Here is a 25594-nt window from a genome sequence, read left to right as displayed (position 1 = left end):
TCCTAACCCCCCTTCTCTCTCCCAGGATCCCATCCGAGATTACATTTAGTCATCATGTATCCTCGGGCCCCTCTTCACTGTGATTGAGTCTCAGACTTTTCTAGTTTTTGATGACCTTAACGGTTCTGAGGAATACTGGTCAGTACTGGCCTACCATTTTGTAGAATGTCTTTTGATCAAAATTTTACTGATGTTTTACTCATGATTAGACTGAGGTTACGGGTTTCTGAAAGGCAGGGGCACGTGGATGGCTCAGTTAGCTAAGCGTCTGCCATTGGCTCAGGTCATGATTCCCAATGTCCTGAATCAGGCTCCCTGCTGAGTGGGGAGCCTGTTTCACTGCCTGCCACTCCCCTCTGCTTCTGTGGTCACGTGCTCGCTCTCTTTTTCTGAGACAAATGTATAAGCAGAATCTTTTTTAAAAAATTTGAAAAACAGATTTTTTGAGAGGCAGACTGCAGAGGTAAAGTGCCATTTTCAGGACATCATATCAGGGATACCCACTGTTTACGTGACTTACCCCTGTTGACATTAACCAGAGTTGAGGTCATATCCATCGATTTGCTTTGCTGATACTCTCTCTCTTCCCCTCTTCACATATGCTTTGGAAGGAAGTCACTAAGTGCAGCGTACACTTAAGGAACGAGGAGTGATGCCTCCCCACCTTGAAAGTGGAGTAGAGCCTGTGTTCTTTTGACGACCACGGAGTTTCTCCCATCTTACAGTGTTCTTTCTAGATCTTATTTTTAGTCTAAGTTACCACCCCATTTCTCTGTTCCCTTTAAGGTGAAATTCTGTAAAAGGGCTACTTATATTTCAGGTCCTCCATTCTCCCTGGAACCTGCTCCAATATGGCTCTCACCCCCACTCTTCCATTAAAATACCTCTCATCCTGGGACGCCTGGTTGGCTCAGTTGGTTGAGCCTTCGGCTCAGGTCTTGATCCCGGAGTCCCGGGATTGGGTCCCACATCGGGCTCCCAGCTCCATGAGCAATCTGCTTCTCCCTCTAACCTTCTCCCCTGTCATTCTCTCTCTTACTCTCTAGCAAATAAATAAGTAAAATAAAATAAAAAAAACACCTTAAAAAAAAAAAAACAACAACTCCAAGTCCCAGGGGCTAAAGCCAATGGTCAGTTTCCTCTGATTTGATACACTTCCTTCCTCCTTGAGGCACTTTCTTTCCTTCTAGAACTTACACTGTTTATTTTCTTCTCATCTTGCAGGTTCCTCTTTATCTCTCTGACATCCCCGAGTACCCGTGGAATTAGTCCACAGACCTATGTATCTACCATACCCACGATCTTGCCGGTTCCATCCATATGCTGATAACTGCCCCGTGTCTAGCTTGCATCTCCCTCTCCGACATCAGCACCGTCTCTTCTTCTATTTGCCTACTTGACAGACGTCTCCAATGTAACAGCCCAGAAAAGCTTCGCTCCACCAAAGATTTTCCCCATCTTGGCTAATGGCAACCCCATCCTTCACTTGTTCAGGCTGAAAATACTGGTCTTCTTGCTTTCTTGCCAAACCACATTCATGTCTCTAAGTCTATGTTGTTAACTCTGCCTTCAGGCTCTATCTAATAATCCGACTGTTTCTTAGGACTGCCGCCACCACCAGCCTGGTCCAAACCACCATCAGGTCCCACTGATGCCAGTGGGCCAGGAGCCTCTTTTAAAGATTATTTATTTTTTTATTTGACACACACACACACACAGAGAGAGAGAGAGAGAAGGAGGGAGAGAGCAGCAGAGGGAGAAGCAGGATCCCTGCTGAGCAAGTAGCCAGATGCAGGGCTCCATCCCAGGATCCCAGGATCATGACCTGAGCCGAAGGCAGACGCTTAACGACCCACTGAGCCACCCAGACACCCCTTTCAGCAGCCTCTTAACTGGGCTCCCTGCTACTGCCCTTGCCCTCCTGGAGTTCCTTTTCAGCCAGCAGCCAGTGAGCAAAGGTCATTGTCCTATTCAGAACCCTTCAGTAGCTTCCCTTCTCACAGTAAACCCCAAAGTCCTATATGGCTTTTCTCCCTTCCTTCTTGTTTGCCCCATGCCAGCTGCATTGGCCTCTCCTGGCACATGCCAGAAACATTTTCCCTGCAGGTAACCCTGAGGCTTATTTCTTCACTTCCTTTGTATTTTTAACTATTATCTACTCTGACCACTTTATAAAAATTGACACCGCTGTGGTCCTTATGCTCCTTTCCTGCTTCGATTGCCTTCACATCACTTATTGTCACTCAAACACTTTATCTCTCTTCATTTGTTTTTTGCCCATCTAGATAACAGGCTTCAAGGGGAAAAGAGATGTTTTGTTTGCCTTGTTTCTTGCTTGCTCCTCTAGCATCTAAAATTGTACCTAGCACAGAGTAGGCATTCTGTAAATATATGTGATTGAGTAAATGATGAACAGATGCCTGCTAAACATCCAAAGCTCGTGGGGAAGAGTATTAAACAAAGCACTGTACTAGATACAAGTTGTGGTCCCTGCTTGTCAAGATTTTCCAATTTGATTTTGCCAATTGGTAGAGGCAGTAGGCCTATACAGATTCTATAAAGAAGTTGAACAAAGGAAGAAAGTGAGGGGAAACAGTACCAGTCATTACCCAGGTATGGAATCACACAGCTTCTGAGCTTTAGCATGAAACGCTGGTGTTGAGGGTGAACTGTTCTTAAATTGTTTCCCAGAGGTAGTTAATGTTACATGTGTACCTGAATCTGGGCTTGAGGGAGCAGGGCACATGGAAGGATACCTGAGAAATCACGCATAGACCTGCCATGGAAAATAAGTCCTGCTCAAGTATGGGTCAAAAATAAACATAAGCTTAAGTATGGCTCAGAATTACTTCTCATAAAATGTATTAGCTGGTGGGTGTTATTGCGGTAGTCTGGTAAGAGGAGTTGAGCCAACTCACACATTTGACTTTTGTTTGACTTCTTTTGCAATTAAAAATATCTTCAGTTGTGTGTTGTTTTAAAGAAGAAGGCCTTGGGGCGCCTGGGTGGCTCAGTGGGTTAAGTGTCTGCTCGGGTCATGATCCCGGAGTCTGAGGACTGAACTCTGCATTGAGCACTGCGCCAGGCGCTCTGCTCGGTGGGGTGTCTGTTTTCCCTCTCCCATTGCTCTGCCCCCTGCTTGACACTCTCTCTCTCTCTCAAATAAATAAAGTCATAAATGAATGAATGAATGAATAAATAGAAGGCCTGTGTTGTGTGCTTTGTAGAAAGAAAGAACAGAGGCATCTTTTCCTTTTCCCATCATGTTATTTCAAAAACAAACTGTGCAGTCTTAACTTACTAGGGATTTTGGCTTGGGGTTTTATGCAAATACAGATTCCAAACAAGGGTGTGTTGCCTTATTCTAAAAAACCCCTTCAGAGAGCTATTTGCATATGGAGTGATTTCTGCAGTTGAATTCCCCAGTGGTTAGCACCACCTAGATAGTTCTGCCCTCTCAAAACAAAGCCTGAAAGGAACTTTGAACATTAAATGATTATTAAGCAATCAGTGTCTTCAGGTAAACTAATCTCTGAACTTTTCAGGTGGACTTTTTGGCTTCTGTTCTGCCAAGATGCCTTTCAAACAAAAGATTTGCCTTCCAAAAAACAATGTTTGGGGGTGCCTGGGTGGCTTAGGGGGTTAAAACCTCTGCCTTCGGCTCAGGTCATGTTTCCAGGGTCCTGGGATCGAACCCCACATCAGACTCTCTGCTCAGCAGGGAGCCCGATTCCCTTCCCCTCTCTCCGCCTGCCTCTCTGCCTACTTGTGGTCTCTGTCTGTCAAATAAATAAATAAAATCTTTAAATAAAAACAAAAACAACCCCCCCCCCAGTATTTTAAATAATGCTTAACTGCAGCATATTTTTCTTAATTTATCTTTTCCTTTAGAATGCTCGAGTTTACCAACGCAATTAGTCGTTGAGAAGTTTACTTTTTGTTTAGTACTCTGAATAAACAAAGTTCTGTGTTCTGGAAAAAAAACAAGGAAGATTAGAGAAAACCATGAATACTGAAGGCTGTAACTAACTTGTCAGGAGTCTGCATTCCTCTCTCATCACTCTGAAGCTCTTGTTTTCTAGAATCTGTTCCAAATGAAGTATACATTTTATGGATGCTAAATAATGCTGTTTCGTGGTGTTTCTGGGCAGAATGCATCATTGCTGAAGAAAAGCTATGAAGATTGCACTGTGAATCCCCAGTTAGAGAAAGAGAAAATGTATTTCATGTCTCATCCTGAAAGTAACCCCACACATGCAGTATCCATTTCAGCTGAGCCTGTATCCGTTTTACACGGTGAACTAGTACTATTGGAAAACACTTTGCTGGGCGCCTGGGTGGCTCAGTGGGTTAAGCCTCTGCCTTTGGTCATGATCTCAGGGTCCTGGGATCGAGCTCCACATAGGGCTCTCTGCTTAAGCAGGGAGCCTCCTTCCCCCCTCTCTCTCTGCCTGCCTCTCTGTCTACTTCTGATTTCTCTTCTCTGTCAAATAAATAAATAAAATCTTAAAAACAAGAAGAAAGGAAGAAAAACACCTCGCTTTATATAGACCTGGGGCAAACCCAGAACCCTCTGACCCTGCTCAGTGTTAGGAAACCCAAACCTCAGCTCTGTTGGCAGAGGTGATGCCTCAAGTAACAGGATGACAGGGCCCAGAATTGTGGCCCAGAATTGTGGCCTGTTGCCCTTTTAAAAGGGAAATTCAGAAAGTTAAAAATGGGAATAGAATTATGTGGGAAATCTGACTTGAAAAGTTAACTCCAGATCTCCTTGGCAGCTGTAAACTGTTCTTTTCCTACTGTGAGGATTGTGAGCCATAGAGTGTTTTTACCTTTCTGTGTGCGAATATTGTTGGTGACATGCCTGCTAGTATTGCCACCAGATGGATTCTCCCACAACTGGAGCTACTCTCTTGACTCAAAAGTCTTCTACTGACCTCGAGTTTGCTTTCAGGATGTTTTCAGTCTGTATGCTATCACTCAGGGCCTCTGTCTGTCACTCAGCAAATCTGCTATGTGTCGAGTGGTTTGTACCAAGGTAACACAGAGACTCTATGGGGCTTGTTCGCCCTTTCTTTAACATGAAGCCTCCGCTGTAAGCCTACCTGCCTCCTCTTGGCCCTATCAGGCCCTTTCCTTCCCTTCTGGAACAATTCCCCACCTGACTGATTCTCTTCTTTCAGCCCTTAAACCTTGCCCCAATCCATCCCTATTGTAAAGGGAGCAGATGTTGTAACCAAACCAACACGAGTCCGCCACGCCTCGGTGAGTCAGGCACCAGGTTCAGTTGTCCCACAAAGAAAACTTTCATCTGCAGCAAATAAGAAGATCACAGGGGTGGGGTGGGGGTGGGGTTGGTTTCCAAAGCCAGGACTCCTACAGAGAGGGTGAATGGGTTCCTCTTGTTTAGGGTTAGGAGGAATATTTAGCTAGGGAACTGTGTTGTCCTCAGTAGAGGCAGGCAAGAGGTCACATCCTCTACGGATCTTGTGTGCTGTGTTAAAGAGGCTGAAGCTCCCCCTTGGGCAGAGATCTTCATATTATGATGAAGTAAAGGTAACTGTAGATCATTCCAGAGGCCACTCCGTGGTCTACCTGCAGAGACTCATGCCAGGTTTAGCTCAAATGGTCTGGGTGGTCTGGACCAACAGGAGGTCTTGTGAGGGCAGAAGCCATACCTGGAGGAGTGGTTTTGGGGTTTCACTTCTCTGAGTTAAGGGGAAAGCTGGAAAGAAGAGCTTAGGGAAAAATATAAGACAAAGTGTACAAGCAGGGGGGCAGGCAGTAAAGGCTAGGTCTTGGGGTCTAACTTGTGACAATGTCATTCCCTCACACTCCTCCCTGACTGTGGGACTCCACAAGGGTGTCCTCTCTCCTGTCTATCCCAAAGTCATGTCATGTCTTATGCCAAAGATTCAAGTTGGAGGGGGACCTGGGTTTTTGTAAGTTTATTTATGTTTTTTTTTTTTTTTTTTTTTTTTTTAGTGACCTCTACGCCCATGGTGGGGCTTGAACTCACAAATCCTGAGCTCAAGTGTCACATGCTCTTCTGACCAAACCAGCCAGGTCCCCCCAGAGGAAGCTGGTTTTTTTTTTTTTAAGCCTATTGTATTTTGCATAGATATTAATAACTGATAGAGTTCATTATGCCTATTTTATGCCTATTTTATGCCTAATACTCTATAAATAGTAGCCACTAATTTACTAATAGAAAAAGTAGAAACCTAAATTTTCACTTTGCTGAAATTTGATATTTAGTGTTCCCCTGTTGGCATGTTAATTTGGAGACTGGGAAGTGTTCTAAACACTGGGGTATTTTAAGGTCATCCTATAAACAGTAGACTAGAGAAACTTAGTGTCTGTTTTGGGAGGGATTTCAAATGGATTTCAAAGGATATTAATTAATGACAAGTTTGAAACTGCTCAGTGACTTGCCTGGAGTTGCACCATAGGTCAATGGCAGAGCCACCACTAAACCCACATTTTCATGCATATATCCAGAGGCCACAGGGTCCTTGGTCTTGACTGGTGACTTTCTCTTCTGAAGACAATATAACCTCAGAGTTCATTCTTTTATCTTGTTTTCCACTGAAAAGTCTGGTGATTCTCTTTTTCCTCCCCAATGTAGTATATTCCATTTAATAATTCCTTGACAATTGGTCTCTCTTTAGAAAGACTTACAGTTTTCAACTTGGCTCATGCTCCAGAAACCACTCCTGTAAGAAGCCTTCCATAATGGTCTCATCTTTTTTTTTCTTTCTAAGACTTTATAAGATTTTATTCTTAAGTAATCTCTACACGGAACGTTGGGCTTGAACACACCACCCTAAGATCAAGAGTCCCATGCTTCACTGGACAGAGCCAGCCAGGTGCCCCCAGGACGCCTCCATCTTTAGTTAGGGAAACCTCTTCTTACTTCACACATGCTTTTTTCTTTTCCTTTTTCTTTTCTTTCTTTTCTTTTTCTTTTTTTTTTTTTTTTTTAAGATTTACTTATTTACTTGAGAGAGAGAGAGAATGCATGAGCAGGGGGAGGGACAGAGGGAGAGAGAGAATCCAAAGCAGACTCCACACTGAGCATGGAGCCTGACACGGGGTATGATCTCATGACCCTGAGATCGTGACCTGAGCTGAAATCAAGAGCCAGGCACTCAACTGACAGAGCCACCCAGGCACCCCTCTACTCACACTTGATGTATGCAGTTACTGTACTGCTAGCACATCAAACCAATGTTCCAACTTGTTAAAAAAAAAAAAAAAAAGTGAAATTCAATCAAGTAAATCTGAAGATCTAATTGGCTTTCTTTAGTGATTCATGAATCAGTCTGTATCCCATCTAGCAAACAGGGAAGTTCAGGGAGTTGTACAAGATGGAAGGTTTCTATAGGAAAGATGGTGGGTCAAGAAAGTTATTAGCAAAAGAAAAGGATTTGTCCTGGCAAGATCACTTTCCCTTAAGGAGAAGAACAAAGTTTCTTATCATGAAGATGATCTCATCTTCCTTTGGGGATAGAAAGGGCCCATGTAACAGATTACTTCATTGGCCCTGATTAGAAAATTTCTGACTGACTACGATTTATATTTCTGGGGGAGATTGAAACTCCAGTTAGATTAGATATTAAGCCCTGTTTGGTGACTTGGCCTACGTGACGCCCTTTGGGGCCCATGGTTTTCTTTTTAACAAACTACTGATTTGCACTATTTCCCCTAAGAGCTTCTAGAAATAATGAAATAAAATGTTTATGAAAATTGTGCCTCAACCAAATAGGCAGACTACGTCATCAAAAAGAAATACATTAAAATAGTTATGATGTCTTGCCAAATAGTCTTGCTTTGAAGGTCCCCTTCCTTTTTTTTTTTTTTTTTTTGGTAGTGATAAGCTATCTAAAATATATATGGACATTTGGATAGTCCTTGTCTCTTGATGAGACATCATCTCTTCTAAGAAAGAAATAATAAAAATATTCTTGCCAGAACTTAAAATATGGAAGAAAGGCAAAGACATTCCAACTTAATGATGTCAGATAATTTATTGTAGCTGTTTTTTCCTCTGCAGCCTAAGCATCCACTCATATGGAATGTCTCAACTTCATCATCCTTTGACATGTAGTCACAAAAGCTGCCACTTCCTTTCACTCTTCTCTGAGTGACTGAAGCAATAGAACACCCAAGATAAAACTGTGTGTATTAATGAGGGTGGACCCAAGTGAGACTGCAGGAAAATCACCACTAAAATCACTCAGTGGTTGACATGATAAAAGTGTGCCTTTTGCTCATGGGAAGAGGTTGAAGGTCCAGGCCTCCATGTGTTGGCCCAGCATTCCAGGCTGCTTTGATCCTGAGGCTCTCCCATATCGGCATGTCCTGCCACAGCAATCTGCTATTGCTGTGGCAGGAATGGGAGCCTGGTGCGTTGTGCCCTGGCTCTTCTGTGTTTCTGGCTGAAAGAGATACACAGACATAACTAACCCAAGCCAGGACCCAAGGTAACTAACCCAAGACCTAATCCTTCCTCTCTGGTGGGGTAGAGGACAGGAAATGTTGGTGGGCACTGGTAATACTTACCACATCAGTTTTGGGTTCACAGAAAGAAGGGCAGTTATGATTTCATATTGTGATCTCTGTCAACTTTCAGGATTTACTTATACTGTCAGCAAAAACATAAAGCTAGAGGAAATAGAAGGACCCAGCAAAAGGTGGAGGGACGGAAAATGTGGGGAGAAGGGATGCCATATTGGATCAGAAGATGTTTGCCTTTCTGATATCTTGATTGAGATACTGTAACTGGTGTAGGAGCTTCCTAAGAAATTGTTTTTAAACTTCAGAGTCTGAAATAGAACACAGATAGTTCCCTAGGGAGTTTATTACGTGTCTCGGATCAGAGCCCCTGTTCGTCTTTTAAAAGGACGGCAATATTTGGAGAATATCATTGATGAATAGGTACATCCTTCAATGAGATTACCTTGGTTACTGCTGGAGAGGAGCTTCCAAATTTATGTGCGGCAGAGGAAGAGAAGGCTGATTTCCATGACCAGTTATGGTGAAATATTGGGGGTCCCCATGACCACACTCAGATGATGATAGGATTTTATCTACTGATGTGTATCTGACTTCCTAACTTTTTTAGACTTTCCAGAGGATAAAGGTAGGAGAGAATGCTGCCATCACCATCACTGACTCCCAATCACATTGCTAATTTTAGTGCTCAAGATGACTGGGTTAATCTGGAAGCATTATCCCAGGGGCCAGAAAGACACCCATTTGATCTGTCATTTGGTTTCTTTCCCCCTCCTTTGCCTTAAAATACACTTCAAGATTTGGAAGTTGTGCAGAGAATCCCATTAACTTGGGGTGTCATACAAACTCATATACTCTCTGTAAGTACAGCTTCAAGATATTTATACCAGACCTTAAATAAGTCATATATGCTGTTTTTGAGCAATTGAAATCCTAATATCCCAGTAGAACGCTTCCCCCCGATGCTACCCAGATATTAACTTTTAATTGCTCAAAATGTTTCAGCAGCAGGAGAGTATTGAACAAAAATTTAAAACAGCATTCCATTAAAACTGCAACACATGAACCTAACTATGAGTAACCACACCAAAGGGAGTGATGAAGAAAAGAACTAACCTAGTAACTTTGGGAAAATAAGCTCTTACCTGAATATTCTTAAGCTGAGGGCAAATAGAATGATACGTACATAATGTATTTTAGTTAAAGTGTTTCTCAGAGGGACAAAGAACAAAGAAGTAAAGACATTATAAATAATGAGAGCAAAGTTTCTTGCTGTTTGGGAATAAAGTTACAAATGAGAAAGAGCTAAAATATGCCATGTGGTATTGATTTAGAATTACAGGTATCCGTATAAAATCATGGTTTTCAAGATGTATACAGACAGAGAAATATAGGTGTGTGGGCTCATGCACATACCTAAGTTTCTTAGCTCTGTCTGCTTGGATGGCCTAGAAGCAATGGAACTCTGGCAGTCATGAAAGCATCTAGCACCTACATCTTGTCCTCTAAATACATTATCTAATAAAAGCAACCAGGACTCCTGGGAAAAGCAATCAATTCCATGGCTGGGGTGCAAAATGAGCCTGGAGCTTCTCATAGGGTCAGAAAATAAGGAAGTGTTCCAGAAACCATGCGGCTATCGGAAGAACGTGGGATCCAACCTGAATGGACAGAGCTGGAATAGTTGTGACACCAAAGTCAATAATAATAATACTGGATTTTAATCTGTAGAATAAAATAAACATTCATGAGTCCCTACTGATTTAAATAAGTTAAATAAAGGGGGGGGGTGGAGAGCACTTTCTTGCAGAAGAATTATAGTAGGAGGAGGAAGGGGAAATAAAAGATCACCATTAAGCAAAGACCACAAAAATTATTATGATATACACGATCCACTGGTGGATGCAAGTGTTTATGGGTAAAACGTGAGGAGAAACAGCGTATTTCCATAGTCTCAAAGTATCTCTGCCAACATAGTTATTAATTTTACAGGGAAAGGTAATGTCATAGTAGAGAAACCTATTAAGGTAGCAGATACCACCTTAACTAAGCAATCAAGTCAGGATCACTAGTATAGGACTTGGACACCATGAACCTCTTGATACTAAGCCCTGAAGAAGACGTAATCGTATTACGCTGTCCTTAAACTCAAGGAAAGACTGAAGTCCATGAGAATCGGGATTAAGAAGTGCCAACAGGGGCGCCTGGGTGGCTCAGTGGTTGGACCGCTGCCTTCGGCTCAGGTCATGATCTCAGGGTCCTGGGATCAAGCCCTACATCGGGAGCATGCTTCCTCCTCTCTCTCTGCCTGCCTCTCTGCCTGCTTGTGATCTCGTTCTGTCAAATAAATAAATAAAAAAAAAAAAAAAAAAAAAAAGAAGTGCCAACAAATGGCACTGTGGGAAACTGGGTAGGATCATAGAACAGGAAAAGGACATTTGTACAAAGAACTGGTGAACATAAAATAAGGTCTGCAGTTGAGTTATGACTGGTTCTGAACATTGTACGAGGTAATGTAAAATGGTAACATGGGAAGTTGGGTGGGAAGTAGATGCTGAAATTAGTTCAAAATCAAAAGTATAAATAATATGAAATAAATAGATAAAATACCCCCAAACAAGTATCCCAATCAAAGTAAAAAAAAAATTATTATTATTAATATATATATATATTTTTTTTGGTTCTTCCCATTGCAATTTCCACAGCGGAGCGACTTTCAAACAGCTGGCTGGATGTTCGTCATATTGAAAAATATGTAGACCAAGGTAAAAGTGGAACAAGAGAATTACTTTGGTCCTGGGCACAGAAAAACAAGACCATCGGAGACCTTTTAGAGATTCTTCAGGAGATGGGGCATCATCGAGCCATCCATTTGATTGTAAACCATGGTAAACATTTTTGATTCTTAAATGTGGCTCTTGGTCCATTTTGGGGCGATGTAATTTTTAAATATAAATATTGCCTTTTATTCAAGATATTGACTGGTCATGTTGTGTCATTTGATTCCATACCTGAGGCTTTCTCTAAAGGCTTTTATTACTTTTTGTTGTTGTTGTTGTTATTTTCTTTCCTTATTGCCTAAGTTATACAACACATTCCTTTCTACCACTTGTTCAGTTTTTAAAATTTTTTACTTAGAAACTATATGTTTTAAAGTGTAGAATCAGTTCTCCACCCAAAACTCTGAACCTATTTGAATCATAACCAGAATCACAATATTTGAGTAAAATATACTTTTATAATTAGTTTTATTATATGATTAGAAGTCAAAATATAATTGGGTTCCCCTCCCTGTATTTTATTTTATTTTTGAAGATTTATTTATTCATTTGAGAGAGAGAGAGAGAGAGAGCACTCACACACACACGTGTGTGCGAGGTACAAAGGGGGAGAGGGACAGAGAGAGAGGGAGAGAGATAGTCCTTGTGCAGGACCCAGGGCTCCATTCCAGGACCCTGAGACCAGGACCTGAACCAAAACCTAGAGTCAGCAGCTTAGCCCACAGAGCCACCCAGGCATGCCCCACCCACTCCACCCCACCCACTGTATTTTAGGGCAAATGATACCTACAGACTAACCCTGGGATGTATCTTTTATCTTTACTGCTGTGTTTATGCCATGGCATCTAATTCTACCATACTTATCTGCTATCCATTTCACAGTGGCCTAACCTTTCCCTCCTGTCTGTTTCTGATGCTGTGTCTTGCCTTCCATTTAGAGCAACCTGATAAGTAAAGCTCATGAAGCTCTTTCCATTCATCTTTATCAATAAAATAATTTACTAATGTCACCTGTTCTGTTTATTCCCCTTTAGATTTATTGACCTCAACAAGAGTGATCTTGGGTCTTACCTTACAGACTCTGGGCTCTTAGGCTGAAAATTCTTTTGAATCAGCATCCTTATTCTTTTGGCTTTTTCATCCAGACATATTTTTAGTCCTTGGTCTCATAGAATGATTTGGGTGTTGTTAACTTCATCTTCTATTTTGGAAGAATTTGTAAAGAACCGATGTTAAATTTTGTTCAAATGTTTGGTAGGATTCACCTGTGCTTTTGTTTGTGGGAAATCATAGATTATTAATTCAGTTTCTTTCCTTGCAATACATCCATTCAGATTGTTTCTTCTTGAGTTAGTTTTGGCAGTTCGTGAATTTCTAGGAATCTATCTGTCATTTCAATTATCTGATTTTTTTACATACAGGTATTCATCACCTTCTCTTATAATTCTTTTTATGTCTATGAGGTTGGTGGTTGTGTCTCCTCTTTTGTTTTTGGTTTTAGCGGTTTGAATCTCTTTCTTTCTTTCTTGGTTAGTCTATCTAGAGGATTGTCAATTTTGTGATAATTCCAAAGAACCACTTTGGTTGCATTGATTTTTCCCTTTGCTTTTGTTGTCTATTTCATTTATTTCCACTGTAATCTTAATACTTTCTTTCCTTCTGCTTCCTTCGGTTTAGCTTACTCTTTCTTTTCTAGTTCCTTAAGGTGAAAATTCAGGTTCTTGATTTAAGATTTTTCTTCTTTTTTAAGGTAGACATTTACAGCTATAAACTTCCCTTTAAGCACTGCTTCTACTGTGTCCCATAAGTTTTGGTATGTTTTGTTTTCATTTTCACTTATCTCAAAGTATTTTCTGATTTCCTTTGTGATTTCATCTGAACTCATTGGTTCATCCTGAACTCATTGCATCTCCCAACCCTTCCAGAAGATTCCACCAGTGGTTGCTTGGTTGGATTTGTTGTTTAATTTGGTTGCTTATGGATTTGTTGTTTAATTTTCATGTATTTGTGAATTTCCCAAATTTCCTTTTGTTATGAATTTCTATTTAGGTCCATCGTGGTCGGAGAATATGCTTTGTATGATTTCAATCCTTCCAAATTTATTGAGGCTCATTTTATTGCACAGGATACAGTCTATCCTGGGGCTTGTTCAATGTACAGGTGTGAAATATGTGTATATTCTTCTGGATGGAATGTTCTAGAGAATGTCTGCCAGGTCTTTTTGGTTTATAGTTTGCTCAAAAAGTCTGTTATTAACTGATTCCATTTTGTTGTCAGTCTTCTAAGCAAAATAATTTTGAAAACACTAGAATACAATCTAAGAAAAACTAGATGAAATAAAATTTTTCTGAAGTCTAAATAAAAATGTCAGATGTGACAGTGAAATAGTTCAGAGTTTTCATCTTTTGTAGGAAGCTACACAGACTGCCTCAATTCAAACAAAACAAAAATTACAGTGTGTATTCAGGAGGGGGTGGTAGGTATTTGTGGTTGAACACACACGTGTGCATGCACGCACACACGCACACATCTCTAACACCTTAAGGCATAAAATGGGATAAAAAATAAACTAATCTCGGGAGATAAAATCCCATGATTGTAAAACTTCAAAATATATGGGCAAAAAGCTGATACAGTGTTGCTTTTTCCTTTCCGTTTTCTGCTTTATGCTCTAATATATTTAATGATATCTAACAATAATTTAAGGTAGGTCTTTGTGTGTTAAGTGAACAAAAGCATGTTTGTATCATTTTTGATCCTTAGAAAGCTATTCACATATGCATACTTGTTACCATTCAGAGAATGACACTGAATTTTAGAAATTAGCATTACTAGGAAGGTGTTTATTTTCACTGTCTAAGACAGAAAAAAACCCTGCTTATTAGAGACATCAATTTTTTCTGCATCTAGCTCCCCTTATTTCTCTTTCAGGAGCATCCGTGAATCCTTCAGAACAGAGGCATCAGGGAGATGGATTTCCAAACATGTTACCCAAGGTAGAGTGTATGTGCATAGATAACGAACCTTGAACTCGGTTGCATGTATAATTGAGCATGGGAAATGAAACTGTCAGGCAGAAAAAGGCTGGATTTGCAGGTACTTTCCTAAAGCCAGAAAAGCCTTAGTTCTCTCATTACTCTTTGTTTAGTTGGGGATTGAGGAAATTAGAGATTTGTGAATGTTTGAAGAGTGAAAAGCTTTCTCCTCATGGTAATCTGTCATAGATGAGGCTTGGAACTATTCAGAGCGCCATGAGTTATGCATTTGTCTTAATTCAGTTTTTAATTTTCCTCTTTTAGTTGGCATTTTGCTTGTTGCTGTTGGTTTTTATTGGAGCAAATAAATTGGCAGTAATCATTTTTTATAGCATTGGAAGTCATTTAAAATTGACTATAACCATGACATTGAGTTTTTGCAGTGGTATGGAAGGCTTAACTGTGTATGGCAATGAATACTATTGGATTAAATAAAGTAACTTTGCTTTCCACTAGATTTCTTCTAAATTAGATTCTACTCTACTGCACTGTATAGTCCAGGGGGAGCTTTGGATTTCTGTTAAGATTCTGTTCTTTCTAGACTTATGAAATGGAATTACTTCAGTATGTATTTCCTCTCTTAGGAAACAGCCCATGTCACAGTGGATAATGTTAGTATTCCTGAACATAATGAAAAAGGTAAAAAAAAAAAATTTTTTTTTTTTTTTTACTTTAAATCATGTTTTGCTTTAAGTTAACTTACAGGGAGAAATAACCAATAAACCTATTGATTATTCGTTAATATGCAGGTTTAGGGTAAAATTTTCATGGATATTAAAATACTTGCAGTTTTGACTGACACAGAACTCTGATGGATGGTATCTTATGGTGATATTTTTAAAAAATCCATTGGCCAATGGGGAACATAATGGTGGTCTCTTCCCTTAGAGGGGTTTCATATTTTCCATTAGTGAAATTTGCATTTTTATATGTCATTGGAAAACATTTAAAAATTATACTGAGTTTAATATAGTTTTAGAAATTTCCATAGCCCTTGCAGAGATCTTTAGAGACGCCTGTAGAGCAATGCTGAAGGTCACTATGAAAATCCCGTTATTTTCCTTATCAACTTTATTACTGTATTAGCAGGGAGAATCATTCTGATAAACTTTAATGGCTAGTTAAGGCTCTTTGCCTCCTCTTTTACCACTAGATTTGCATCCATTCTTTGGTTCAGAAGAGAATTAGTAAAGATGGATAAGGTTTTGCTCCTTTAAGATTTAACAGTAAGATCTAAATCAAACATCAAATGTGGAAATACAGCCAAAATTGGGCCTGGAAGGATTTAGCTAAGATTTTCCCTGTAGATATGTATTTGATTACCTTTTAAATATTTTCTCCCAATCTCTGCTTTAGAGGATTTTTTGAAAAGCTGAAACATCTTCCTAATTTACTCTGAGGAAGTAAGTTAGGAAGAGAGAGGATTTGGCTCATAAAAAATGTTTCCATCAGTCATGCTTGGAGAAAATTGTTTAGTCATAACAAAATTTCCACTTCTATGGTTTTTGGGTTTTTATGGGTTTTGGGTTTTAGGGTTTTTTTTCTTCATGGTTTTGGGTTCATAGTGAATTTGATCTAATGACAAAGAAACCAAATTTTGGAAAACTTTCCCCAGCTACGTTCTTTGGGTGACCTCTTTGGAGGGGTGAGAGAATCACAGTGCTAGTGTTCAGATATCTAAAAAGCCATTTGCTCTCTGGAATGGTGGGTACCAGACCCGAGTAAATGGGCAGAGAGCACATGGTGGGCTTCACTTTTGGTTCCTGGGCCTAGCCCTGCTGGCTCTCTGTTGGACTCTGATGTATTTCTAGTATGGAAGTCCTGGTTCTTTATAATGGCAGCATTGATTCTTAAGAAGAGAAAAAGTAATGGGGCGCCTGGGTGGCTCAATGGGTTAAGCCCCTGCCTTCGGCTCGGGTCATGATCTCAGGGTCCTGGGATCGAGTCCCGCATCAGGCTCTCACAGGAGGGAGCCTGCTTCCTCCTCTCTCTCTCTCTCTCTCTCTCTCTCTGCCTGCCTCTCTGCCTACTTGTTATCTCTCTGTGTCAAATAAATAATAAAATCTTAAAAAAAAAAAAAAAGAAGAGAAAAAGTAACTTCTATTCTCCCTCCTTTCCTTCCTAAGGAATATTGTTTAAATCCTCCATCAGCTTTCAAGATATCAGTGACGGAACCAAAAATTTCCACAAAGACTTCCTAATTGGAGAAGGGGAGATTTTTGAGGTCTACAGAGCAGAGATCCAAAACCAAACCTATGCCATTAAATTATTTAAACAGGTATGGAAAGAATTACTATCCCAGGATACCCATTCCATTTATTTGCTCATATTTCATACTAGAATGTGTCACTTTTCATCAACATTGAAAGGAGGTATATTTGAAAATAAAGTTTCGTAAATGGAAAGAAGATCTATGAGCTCAGGTGACTGGAGAAAGACTGTGAAATGAATGCCTGTCTCCTAGGAATGTGGAAGGGAAATTCTTCCCATCCCCAGATGTGTCAAAGGAGGGGGACTTTACTGAAAAGACTTGCAGGACCGTTGGCCGTTTGTGCTGGTCTGCTCTGGTTCTCTTGTTCTTTTTAGGATGGGCAGTGTCCTCTCCAGGTAGCTTCCCAGGTTAAGGCACAGGCTGGTATTTATAAACTGTCATGTATCACGGTTATCACGGTTCAGGAGGGCTGGAAGAAAGAGACTTCGGGTAGGAGGAGCAAGGCAATGATCGGAGTAGGAACTTAAGAGAAAGCTGAGCGGCCACCGGCAGTGAAGCAGAAAGGGTACTGGAAGGTCAAACTCAGGAGTCAGGAGGAGATAGGGGCGCAAACAGACCCCCAGAAAGCTGCTCTTCATCCTCATTGTTAGTCAATGGTCAGTAAGCCTTTATTAAACTCTTGCTGAGCTGGGTGCTGGGCAGGGACAGTTAAGGCATAATTCTGTCCTCAGGGAGCTCAGTCTTCTGGGGCAAACAACCGGTCAGGTAAAGACAAGGTGAACCTGCAGGGTGAGAAGCAGTTGAGGAAAGATTTGTAGAGAAGGTCATGGGAGCCCAGGAGACAACCAGCCCAGGGTGTACCCAGCACCTGGAAGAGGGGCTGGCCCAGAGGAACTACTCCTTACACATTTCTGCAACACACACATGGGAAAGTGGGTGAAAGGAAGTGACCTTTCAGCTGGAGTTTGAAAGATGACTATGGCTTTGGCAGGCAGCGAGGGACGGGAGGTGCTTTCTGGGCGGAAGAAAGAGCAGGTGCAGCCGCCTGGAGGTGTGCGTGTGGCGGCATATGTCTTACAAATAACAGATCATTTGGTGGAGGAGAGCTTGGCGTTGGGGGTGGGAAGCTTGCGGCAGGCGCTCCTGGAATGACCGGTCAAGTATGTGGGTGGTTTGCTTCTATGTGGGAGAGTGAAAAGACTACGTATTGTGTTTTTGAAATAAAACTTAGATTACAGGTTAGATGATGGGCTGGAAGTTGGTAGAGGCGTTGGAGAAGAGATGACAAGGGCTGGATAGGAGATGAAATGAAAAAAAGAGGAATTTTTAAGATGTATAATGAAGACATGAATGGGGCTTAAGTCAATGTCTTCAACCCTATAGCAGAGTCACCTTGGGAGCTTTCTGAAGTGAGTGGCCTCAGGTTAGGTCAGAGTACTGGGGACAGTGGCAGGCATCAGCATTGGTGAAAAGCTCCCCCCGTGGTTCAGATGTGCAGCCAGTGTTGAGACCCAGGTCTGGGGAGCCAGGGCAGAGGCAAGGAGAAGGTATGTCTAAGAGCTGAGGTGAAATGGACCAAATCTCATGACCAGTCAGATAGAGCTGCGGAAGTAGGGGAGAGGATGGATCTGAGCCATTCCTCCTCTGCAGCTTGGATTATGGGCCCCCCTTTTTCTTTTATTATTAACCTGATGTTTCCAGTTCCCCAAAGTGCATTTTTGCCCACTAATTCTATATGGGCATCTCAAGATTCCTGAGGAGATGAACGTTCTAATAAAGGAGTGAAACTATTGGGGCATCTAGGTGGCTCAGTCAGTTGAGGGTCTGACTCTTGATTACAGCTCAGGTCGTGATCTTGGGGTCGTGAGTTCAGATCCCTGTGTTGGACATGGAGCCTACTTAAAAAAAAAAAATTGAAAAGATAAAAGATATGAAACCATCTATTGGTAAAACCACTCAAGAGATTGCTCTAGAGGTGGCCTAACTGAAGCCTCTTTCCTAGGGTCACATGTCCCTCCCCCATCTGTATGGTCTTTCAGGGTTGAGCCCCAAGGCCACCTCCCCAAAGGCTCCAGCCATCTGCTTTCCTCTTCTCTCTGCGGCTGCCACAAACTCACACTCCCTTTTGGGAGGTTTTTGGGTTTTGGGTTTTTTTCTTCAAGGAGTCTGGCTTCAGAATGAAATGTCATTGCCTTTAGATCTCCTTTGCTTCCTGTCCCAGAATTCCTGTCCCACAACGCTCATTTCCTTGATTGCCTTCCAGTATAGTTTTGGTGACCCACCGACGTGCCCACACAGCATCACAGCATTATCTCCTAATATTGATTCTTCACCCACCTCTCCCAATGAACTTGATGGTTTTCTTGAAAGAGACTCACTTATCTTTGTTCCCTAGAGCCTCGTACAGGGCCTGACCCATGAAAGTTGCTCAATAAATGTTCATTAGGGTGAATTGGATGAAGCATGTATGTCCTTTTCATGAATTTAGTGGCTAATCTCTAGGGGTAAAGAGACAGGAGCTGACAAAGTTACCAAAGACTGTATAAAGTCCTACACACACATCAGGAAAGATGCGATAATTTAATGAACACTTAGCCACAGAGCATTTGTTTTTAAAGAAATGTGTTTTTGTAAAATTGGGACATTAACTTCAGTAACCTGTCTTCAAGGGACAGAAGTGGGGAAATGTACAAGATGTGTTAGATGGGTGCGTACAGATCACCTGGAGATCCTACAATGCGGATTCTGATTCAGCGCACCTGGGCAGGACCTGAGCGTCAGCATTTCTCACCAGCTCCCAGGGAAGCCTATGTTCCTCACACACAGAAGACCAGACTTTGAGCATTAAGAGTGCTAAATTAGCATGAACACAAAAAAACTAACCCCTTCATTTTTCAGATTAAGAAAACAACCACCTCAAGGATGTTAAGTGACAAAAAGTCACAAATATTGAGTGTTGGAAATAGGACCGAGACCCAATACACCTGACTCCCGGGACAATGGCTTTTTAAAATGTAAATTCTCATAAAGTGGTCCTGGAAAATGATTTTTTAGCTTAGTTTACTGTTTCTGACTTCCTGGATTAACTTTTGGAAAATAGCTTCCAGAATTCCTATTGGATTTCTCTCCCTTTCTTCCTGAGGACAGAGCTCTAAAAACTCTGGCCAGTCTTAGAAACTTATAGCTGATGGAGCCTAAGAATATTTAACTCTTTTGTGGTAGAAGTTAGGAACCGGAGATGTGGAGACATGGCAGTGACATCAGGTGTAAGCCATCAAGAAAAATGTCCGGTACCAGGAGTAGGTGCTCATACAATAATACTGAATTCATCAATCTGGTCAATAAATACTCATGTGTCAGATACTGAGCTAGCTTCTGAAACTCCTTTGGAGTTCTATTTCTGAATGTCTTGGTAAGACCTTTCCTTTTCTTTCTTTCTTTCTTTTTTTTTTTTCAAAATCAATACAAAGGTAAACAGAGTTGCCATCTCCAAACGACCCAAACCAGAAATGGCAAATTAGTGAAATCACTTCTAACCGGAATATAGCAACAACAAACTGGATTCTTTGTGAGACCAAGTGGGGAATTTCTGTCCCAAAAATAAATAAATAAATAAAATAAAAATCTGATGAAAGCTAGGGATCCTCTCCCCGGAGATATATTTATATGCATTTACATGAAAAAGGGCAGCTAATTTCCAGGAAGGCTATAGGCCCTGGGTTAAGAATCCCAGAAATAGAGAACCTTTCCTTAATTTTTTTTTCCTCATTTTTCTGTACGATATTTAGGAGAAAAAAATGCAGTGTAAGAAACAATGGAAGAGGTTTTTATCTGAGCTTGAAGTTTTACTACTGTGAGTATATTTTGTCTGGAATTTCTCCGTCTGTGCCTGTTTTTCAGCTTTGTGCATCTTTGATGCTAGAACACCATGTTTGGCATGGTCGGCATGTAATAAATGTGGGTTGGCCGTGAGAACACCGGGTACATTTTTGACATCTGCTTTAGTCTTTTCCTTAGAATACATTTTAAAATAGACCATTCGCGTAATTCACTTGAACATATTTTAACAAGAAACTGTCACAAGGCAGTGGGTGAAATCATGTGTGACTAACGTGGCTCAAGGTCAAGTAACTCCTAAAACATGAGAATTGTATATATTTGACCATTTCCCCCTTCCTTAGAGACATTTTAGTCCAGAAACTGTTTCATCCATATAACTCTCTGCAGGAAGAGAGTTTAGACAAAGAAATCAACTGCTTTTGATGTGCATATTATTTTCTGGGAATTCATTCATGAGCCCGGGTGTCCTCGGAGACAAACTAAAATGACTTCATTTTCATATATATTCATATCTGCAGCTGTGCATCTGCTCAGCGAAGGCCCTTAACCCTATAGAGCTCACTCATCACCCTTTATGAAAAGAAAATGTTCTTTTCAGATGTTTTCTAAAGCAATAAGTGAAGTGGGTGGTGGTGGAGGAGACTTTGTGCTAAATCCTTCTTTTATCCCCAGGACCAGAAATCAACACATTAAAAGTCTGATCATAAAAATTTAATGTGTATCATTTAGTCAACCAAAAACTAAGACCCAAATTGTAATAGCAGAGGGTTTCTATAGTTCAACTTTATTTATTTGCTAATGAATAAGTCATAAGTTGGACGATTTCAAAATTCCAAAAGTACCAAAGGGTAAACCAAGAACAGATTTTTTTTTTCCACACTATTATCTTTAACTACCCCATCAATTTCCCCAAGGGCAACAGTTGCCTGTTTTCTGTATCTCCTCCCAGAGATACTTTATGCATAAGCATGCATGTATTTTGTTTTCTTATTTTCACACCAGGGGTAGCAAATATATTGTTCACTTTGCTTATTTTAACATTCATGGTGTGCTGTACTGTGATTTAATTAACCACTCTCATATCGATGGATTTTTAAGGTTTTTTCTAATCTTTTAATATTAGAAAGTAAGATGCTGCAACAAGAAAAGCTCATATATGTTATTTTGTACCTGTTTGAGTTCATCTAAGTTCCCATAATACAATTGCAGGGTCTAATGGTTATATGCATTGCATAATACCAAGCTGTCCTCCAAAAGACATACCAATTTACATATACAAGGGTTCCTGGCTCCCCATGTTTTTGGCAACATAGTGTTTATTCTTAACTTTTTTTTTTTTTAACTTTTTATTTTTTATAAACATATATTTTTATCCCCAGGGGTACAGGTATGTGAATCGCCAGGTTTACACACTTCACAGCACTCACCAAAGCACATACCCTCCCCAATGTCCATAGCCCCACCCCCCTTGTCCCAAACCCCCTCCCCCCAGCAACCCTCAGTTTGTTTTGTGAGATTAAGAGTCACTTATGGTTTGTCTCCCTCCCAATCCCATCTTGTTTCATTTATTCTTTTCCTACCCACTTAAGCCCCCATGTTGCATCACCACTTCCTCATATCAGGGAGATCACATGATAGTTGTCTTTCTCCGCTTGACTTATAATTTTTGCCAATGTGCTCAGGGAAAATGGTTTCGAATTTTTTCTATGGTGTGGTTTAAATTTCTTTTTCTATTATGGGTGAATCTTTTCACATATTAAGACACCTTCCAGGATGCCTGGGTGGCTCAGTTGGTTAAGTAGTCGCCTTCAGCTCTGGTCATGATCCCAGGATTCTAGGATCAAGTCCCACGTCAGGCTTCTTACTCAGCGAGGAGCCTGCTTCTCCCTCTCCCTCTGCCCCTGCTCATGTGCACTCGTTCTCTCTTTCTCTCCCTCTCTCTCTGTCAAATAACTAAATTTTTAAAAATCTTTAAAAAAATAGAGACCTTCATTTTCTATGAAATATCTGATACTATTCTTTGCCCATTTTAAAAAAAAATTAGGCTGTTGGCATTTCTCTTAATGATTTGTAGGAGCATTTTATATATTAGAGAAAATTCACATTATTTCTGTTTTGAGATTATTTTTTTTACCAGATTGACAACTTGTCTTTGCCTTTTCTAGTGTTTGCTATCTGGAAATGGTTTTAATGTAGTGAATTTTTAAATTTAAATTCAATTAATTAATATATAATGTAGTATTGGTTTCAGAGTAATGTAGTGAATTTAATCTATATATTTTTTTTTCAAGACTCTACCCATCTATTTGACAGAGAGAGAGAGTGGCAAGCAGAGGGAGAGGGAGGCAAAGAGAGAGGGAAAAGCAGGCTCCCCGCTGAGCAAGGAGCCTGATCCCAGGACCCCAAGATCATGACCTGAGCCAAAGGCAGACACTTAGACTAAGCCAGCCAGGCACCCCAGATTCTGAATTTTATATCACAGTTTGAAGGAACTTCCCCAGTGAAAGATCATAAAATAATTCTACCATGGCTTTTTCAAGTCTTTTTATGGTTTTATTTTTTACATGTATACATCTGATCCTTTTGGATTTGTTCTGATGAGGTGTTTATGTATGACTTTAGAGAGAATTGGCAACTCTATGATGGTGAATATTCTTGGTGTGCTATTATTATTACTTATATTGCTAATATTTATTTAGTTTTAGGCTTTATACCAATTACATTACATGTAGTAATTCATTAATCCTCACAACAATCCTGTGAAGTAAATACTGCCCTTATTTCTATTTTGGAGATGAGGAAGATGAAGTAGATCCTACCTTTTTGATCCAACTCATCTCCTAAATCATCTTCAGTCTTCTTCTCAGGTATTTACTTGTGAATAAATCAGGTGCAGCCCTCTCCTTTCAGAGCATGCTGCGTGTTGTGGGGTTAGGAGAGAAGTACATAAGTCAACAGGCAATTTCAGTAAATGAAGGGGTAAGATGGGGACATAGAGGATGCTGAGGGAGGGAACATGGTGACCTGGGGGCTGGGCAATAGAATAGGCTTCTTGGAAAACGTCACATCCAAGCCAAGACCTGAAAGTGAGTTTTTTTTTAGTTCAATATTAAGGGAATCGCTTAACCCCTGTCCCTTAGACAGAATTGTAAACTCCTTGAGATGTGGCTTCTGATTCCTTTTTGCGCTTCTTTCCCGAGGGGAGAGGAAGCGCTAATAATTTTTGAGGATCCGGTACTTGGCTAAATATTTAACTTTTCACTTAATTTAATTAAGAAACTTGGGAAGGGGTATCTTAATTATTGTTTAAGTTGAAGAATGTTCATCTGCTAGGACTGCCGTCACAAAAGAGACAGGGTGACTTGAACAAAATCTATTTTCTCGCATTGCTGGAGGCTGAGAAGTCCAAGATCAAGGCTGATCTGGTTCTTGGTGAGGATGGTCGCTTGCAGATGTCTGCCCTCTGATTCTGTCCTGACATGGTGGAGAGAGGGGGAGCAGATTCTCCAGTATTTCTTCTTATAAAGGCTGTAATCCCATTGTGAGGGATCCCATCCTAACCCTGAGGAGCTCCCCAAAGCCTCTCCTAACACCTTTACATTGGAGGTTAGGGCTTCGATGTTGGAGCTGGGTGGGAGAGGAGAGGAGGGGTGTGGGGGAGAGACATAATTGCGACCGCAGCAAAGATACAGGCTTACAGACACTAATTCACGTGGCCAAGTTCACAGCTTGGTCTTTAAGAAGACCAGAGATTCAAACCCAGGTCTGTCTGCCACTCGAGTGTGCCTGCTCTCCCACCCCGCGGGGCCCTGCATCATGTTTCCTCTGCAGCAGGCACTCACAAATATGTGGCAAAACGATTTTAAAGCTTTTGTATCTGCAGACCTTCGGATCTATGTAATCCTAAAATCCCACCAACTTAAAAACTTGCAGTGAAAGGATGGGTGAGAAGCGTCTGTAGATGTGAAGCCAGAAATCTTCTTCTACGGCTGCCCCACCTTCCATACCTCACTAACTGGTACAGTGTCCAATTTTCTGCTGGATTGGTAATATCTAAAAATAAGCAAATGGTCGTTTCTGCTCTGCAAGCAGGCAGAGCAGGAGAGCAGAGCACCTGGCCGTGGCTGTGTCTGTATGAGGTCTGCTATCCGCTATCCAAAAAGATTTCTGTCTCTTTGAATTATTTTAAGGGGCAGGACTCCCAGATAGTGGTACAGATCCATTGTTTCGGCAGCCAAATATGCCAGCTGAATTCCTTTTCAGTCCCTTGCTTTTCATTGTACAATGATGGTCTGGATTATAGTAGGTGTAGGAATTTTGGGTCACGGGCATTTTTTGCCATATTTAAAAGAAAAATATGTCTGTGTTTGTGTATGTTCACACACACACACACACACCACACACACACTTCTTTAAGGAGGGAGGAATAAAAGAAATCTGGAGCTGTGTGTGTGTATGTGTGCGTATGTGCGTTTTATAGGGCAGTTTTGCTATTGAAGAAACTAATAATAAGTGTTTATAAATAGAATCTTTAAAAAAAAAAAGCTTATTTTAATATCCCTGAGCATGCCTGGAACATAGTAGGCATCCAGTAAAGACTTAAGTTGAACTGAGTTCCCAGTATGGGTGAATTTTACATTTTGTATTTCATAGTTGTTACCTGAGTTCTACTGGTTTTCACAGTGATGATACAGGCATTCAAGAAATAGTGTTGAGGGGGGTGGTGCCTGAGTGGCTCAGCTCGGGTCATGGGATCAAGCCCTGTGTCCGGGTCCCTGCTCAGTGGGAAGTCTGCTTCTCCCTCCGATCCTGTTCCCTACTTGTGTTCTCTCTATGTCTGTCTTAACCAAATAAATAAAAATGTTAAAAATAAATAAATAAATAGAGTTTTGGGGCACCTGAGTAGCTCAATTGGTTAAGCATCCGTCTCTGGGGCTCTGGTCAAGTCATGATCTCAGAGTTGTGAGATCGAGCCCCACATGTGACTCCATGCTTAGTGGGGAGTCTGCTTGAGATTCTCTTTCTCCCTCTGCCCCTTTCCCTTCTTGCATATTCTCTCTCTCCGTCACTTTCGCGCTCTCTCAAATAAATCTTTAAAAAAAAAAAAAAGAAATAGAGTTATAAAAGAAAGGAGTCTGAAAATGTCTGCTACACTGACAGAACTCTGGCATTTAAAAATCAGTGACATGTTCTTCAACATCAGACTTTAT

General features: G+C 40.8%; 1 protein-coding gene across 1 annotated transcript in view; it reads left to right on the top strand.

Annotated features, from left to right (window-relative positions):
- The window catches only part of IRAK3 (interleukin 1 receptor associated kinase 3), a 49562-nt gene that overhangs the window by 4854 nt on the left and 19114 nt on the right, over positions 1–25594 (top strand). The window contains exons 2-6 of the mRNA XM_082738259.1: positions 11223–11405; positions 14229–14293; positions 14917–14971; positions 16459–16610; positions 20333–20397. Of these exons, the coding sequence (XP_082594385.1) occupies positions 11223–11405; positions 14229–14293; positions 14917–14971; positions 16459–16610; positions 20333–20397 (520 nt within the window). The remainder of the gene's footprint in view (positions 1–11222; positions 11406–14228; positions 14294–14916; positions 14972–16458; positions 16611–20332; positions 20398–25594) is intronic.

Source organism: Mustela nivalis, assembly GCF_964662115.1.
Source record: "Mustela nivalis genome assembly, chromosome: 7".
Taxonomy (NCBI): domain Eukaryota; kingdom Metazoa; phylum Chordata; class Mammalia; order Carnivora; family Mustelidae; genus Mustela; species Mustela nivalis.
Note: the sequence above shows the minus strand (reverse complement) of the source record. Positions and strands in the feature narration are given on the sequence as shown.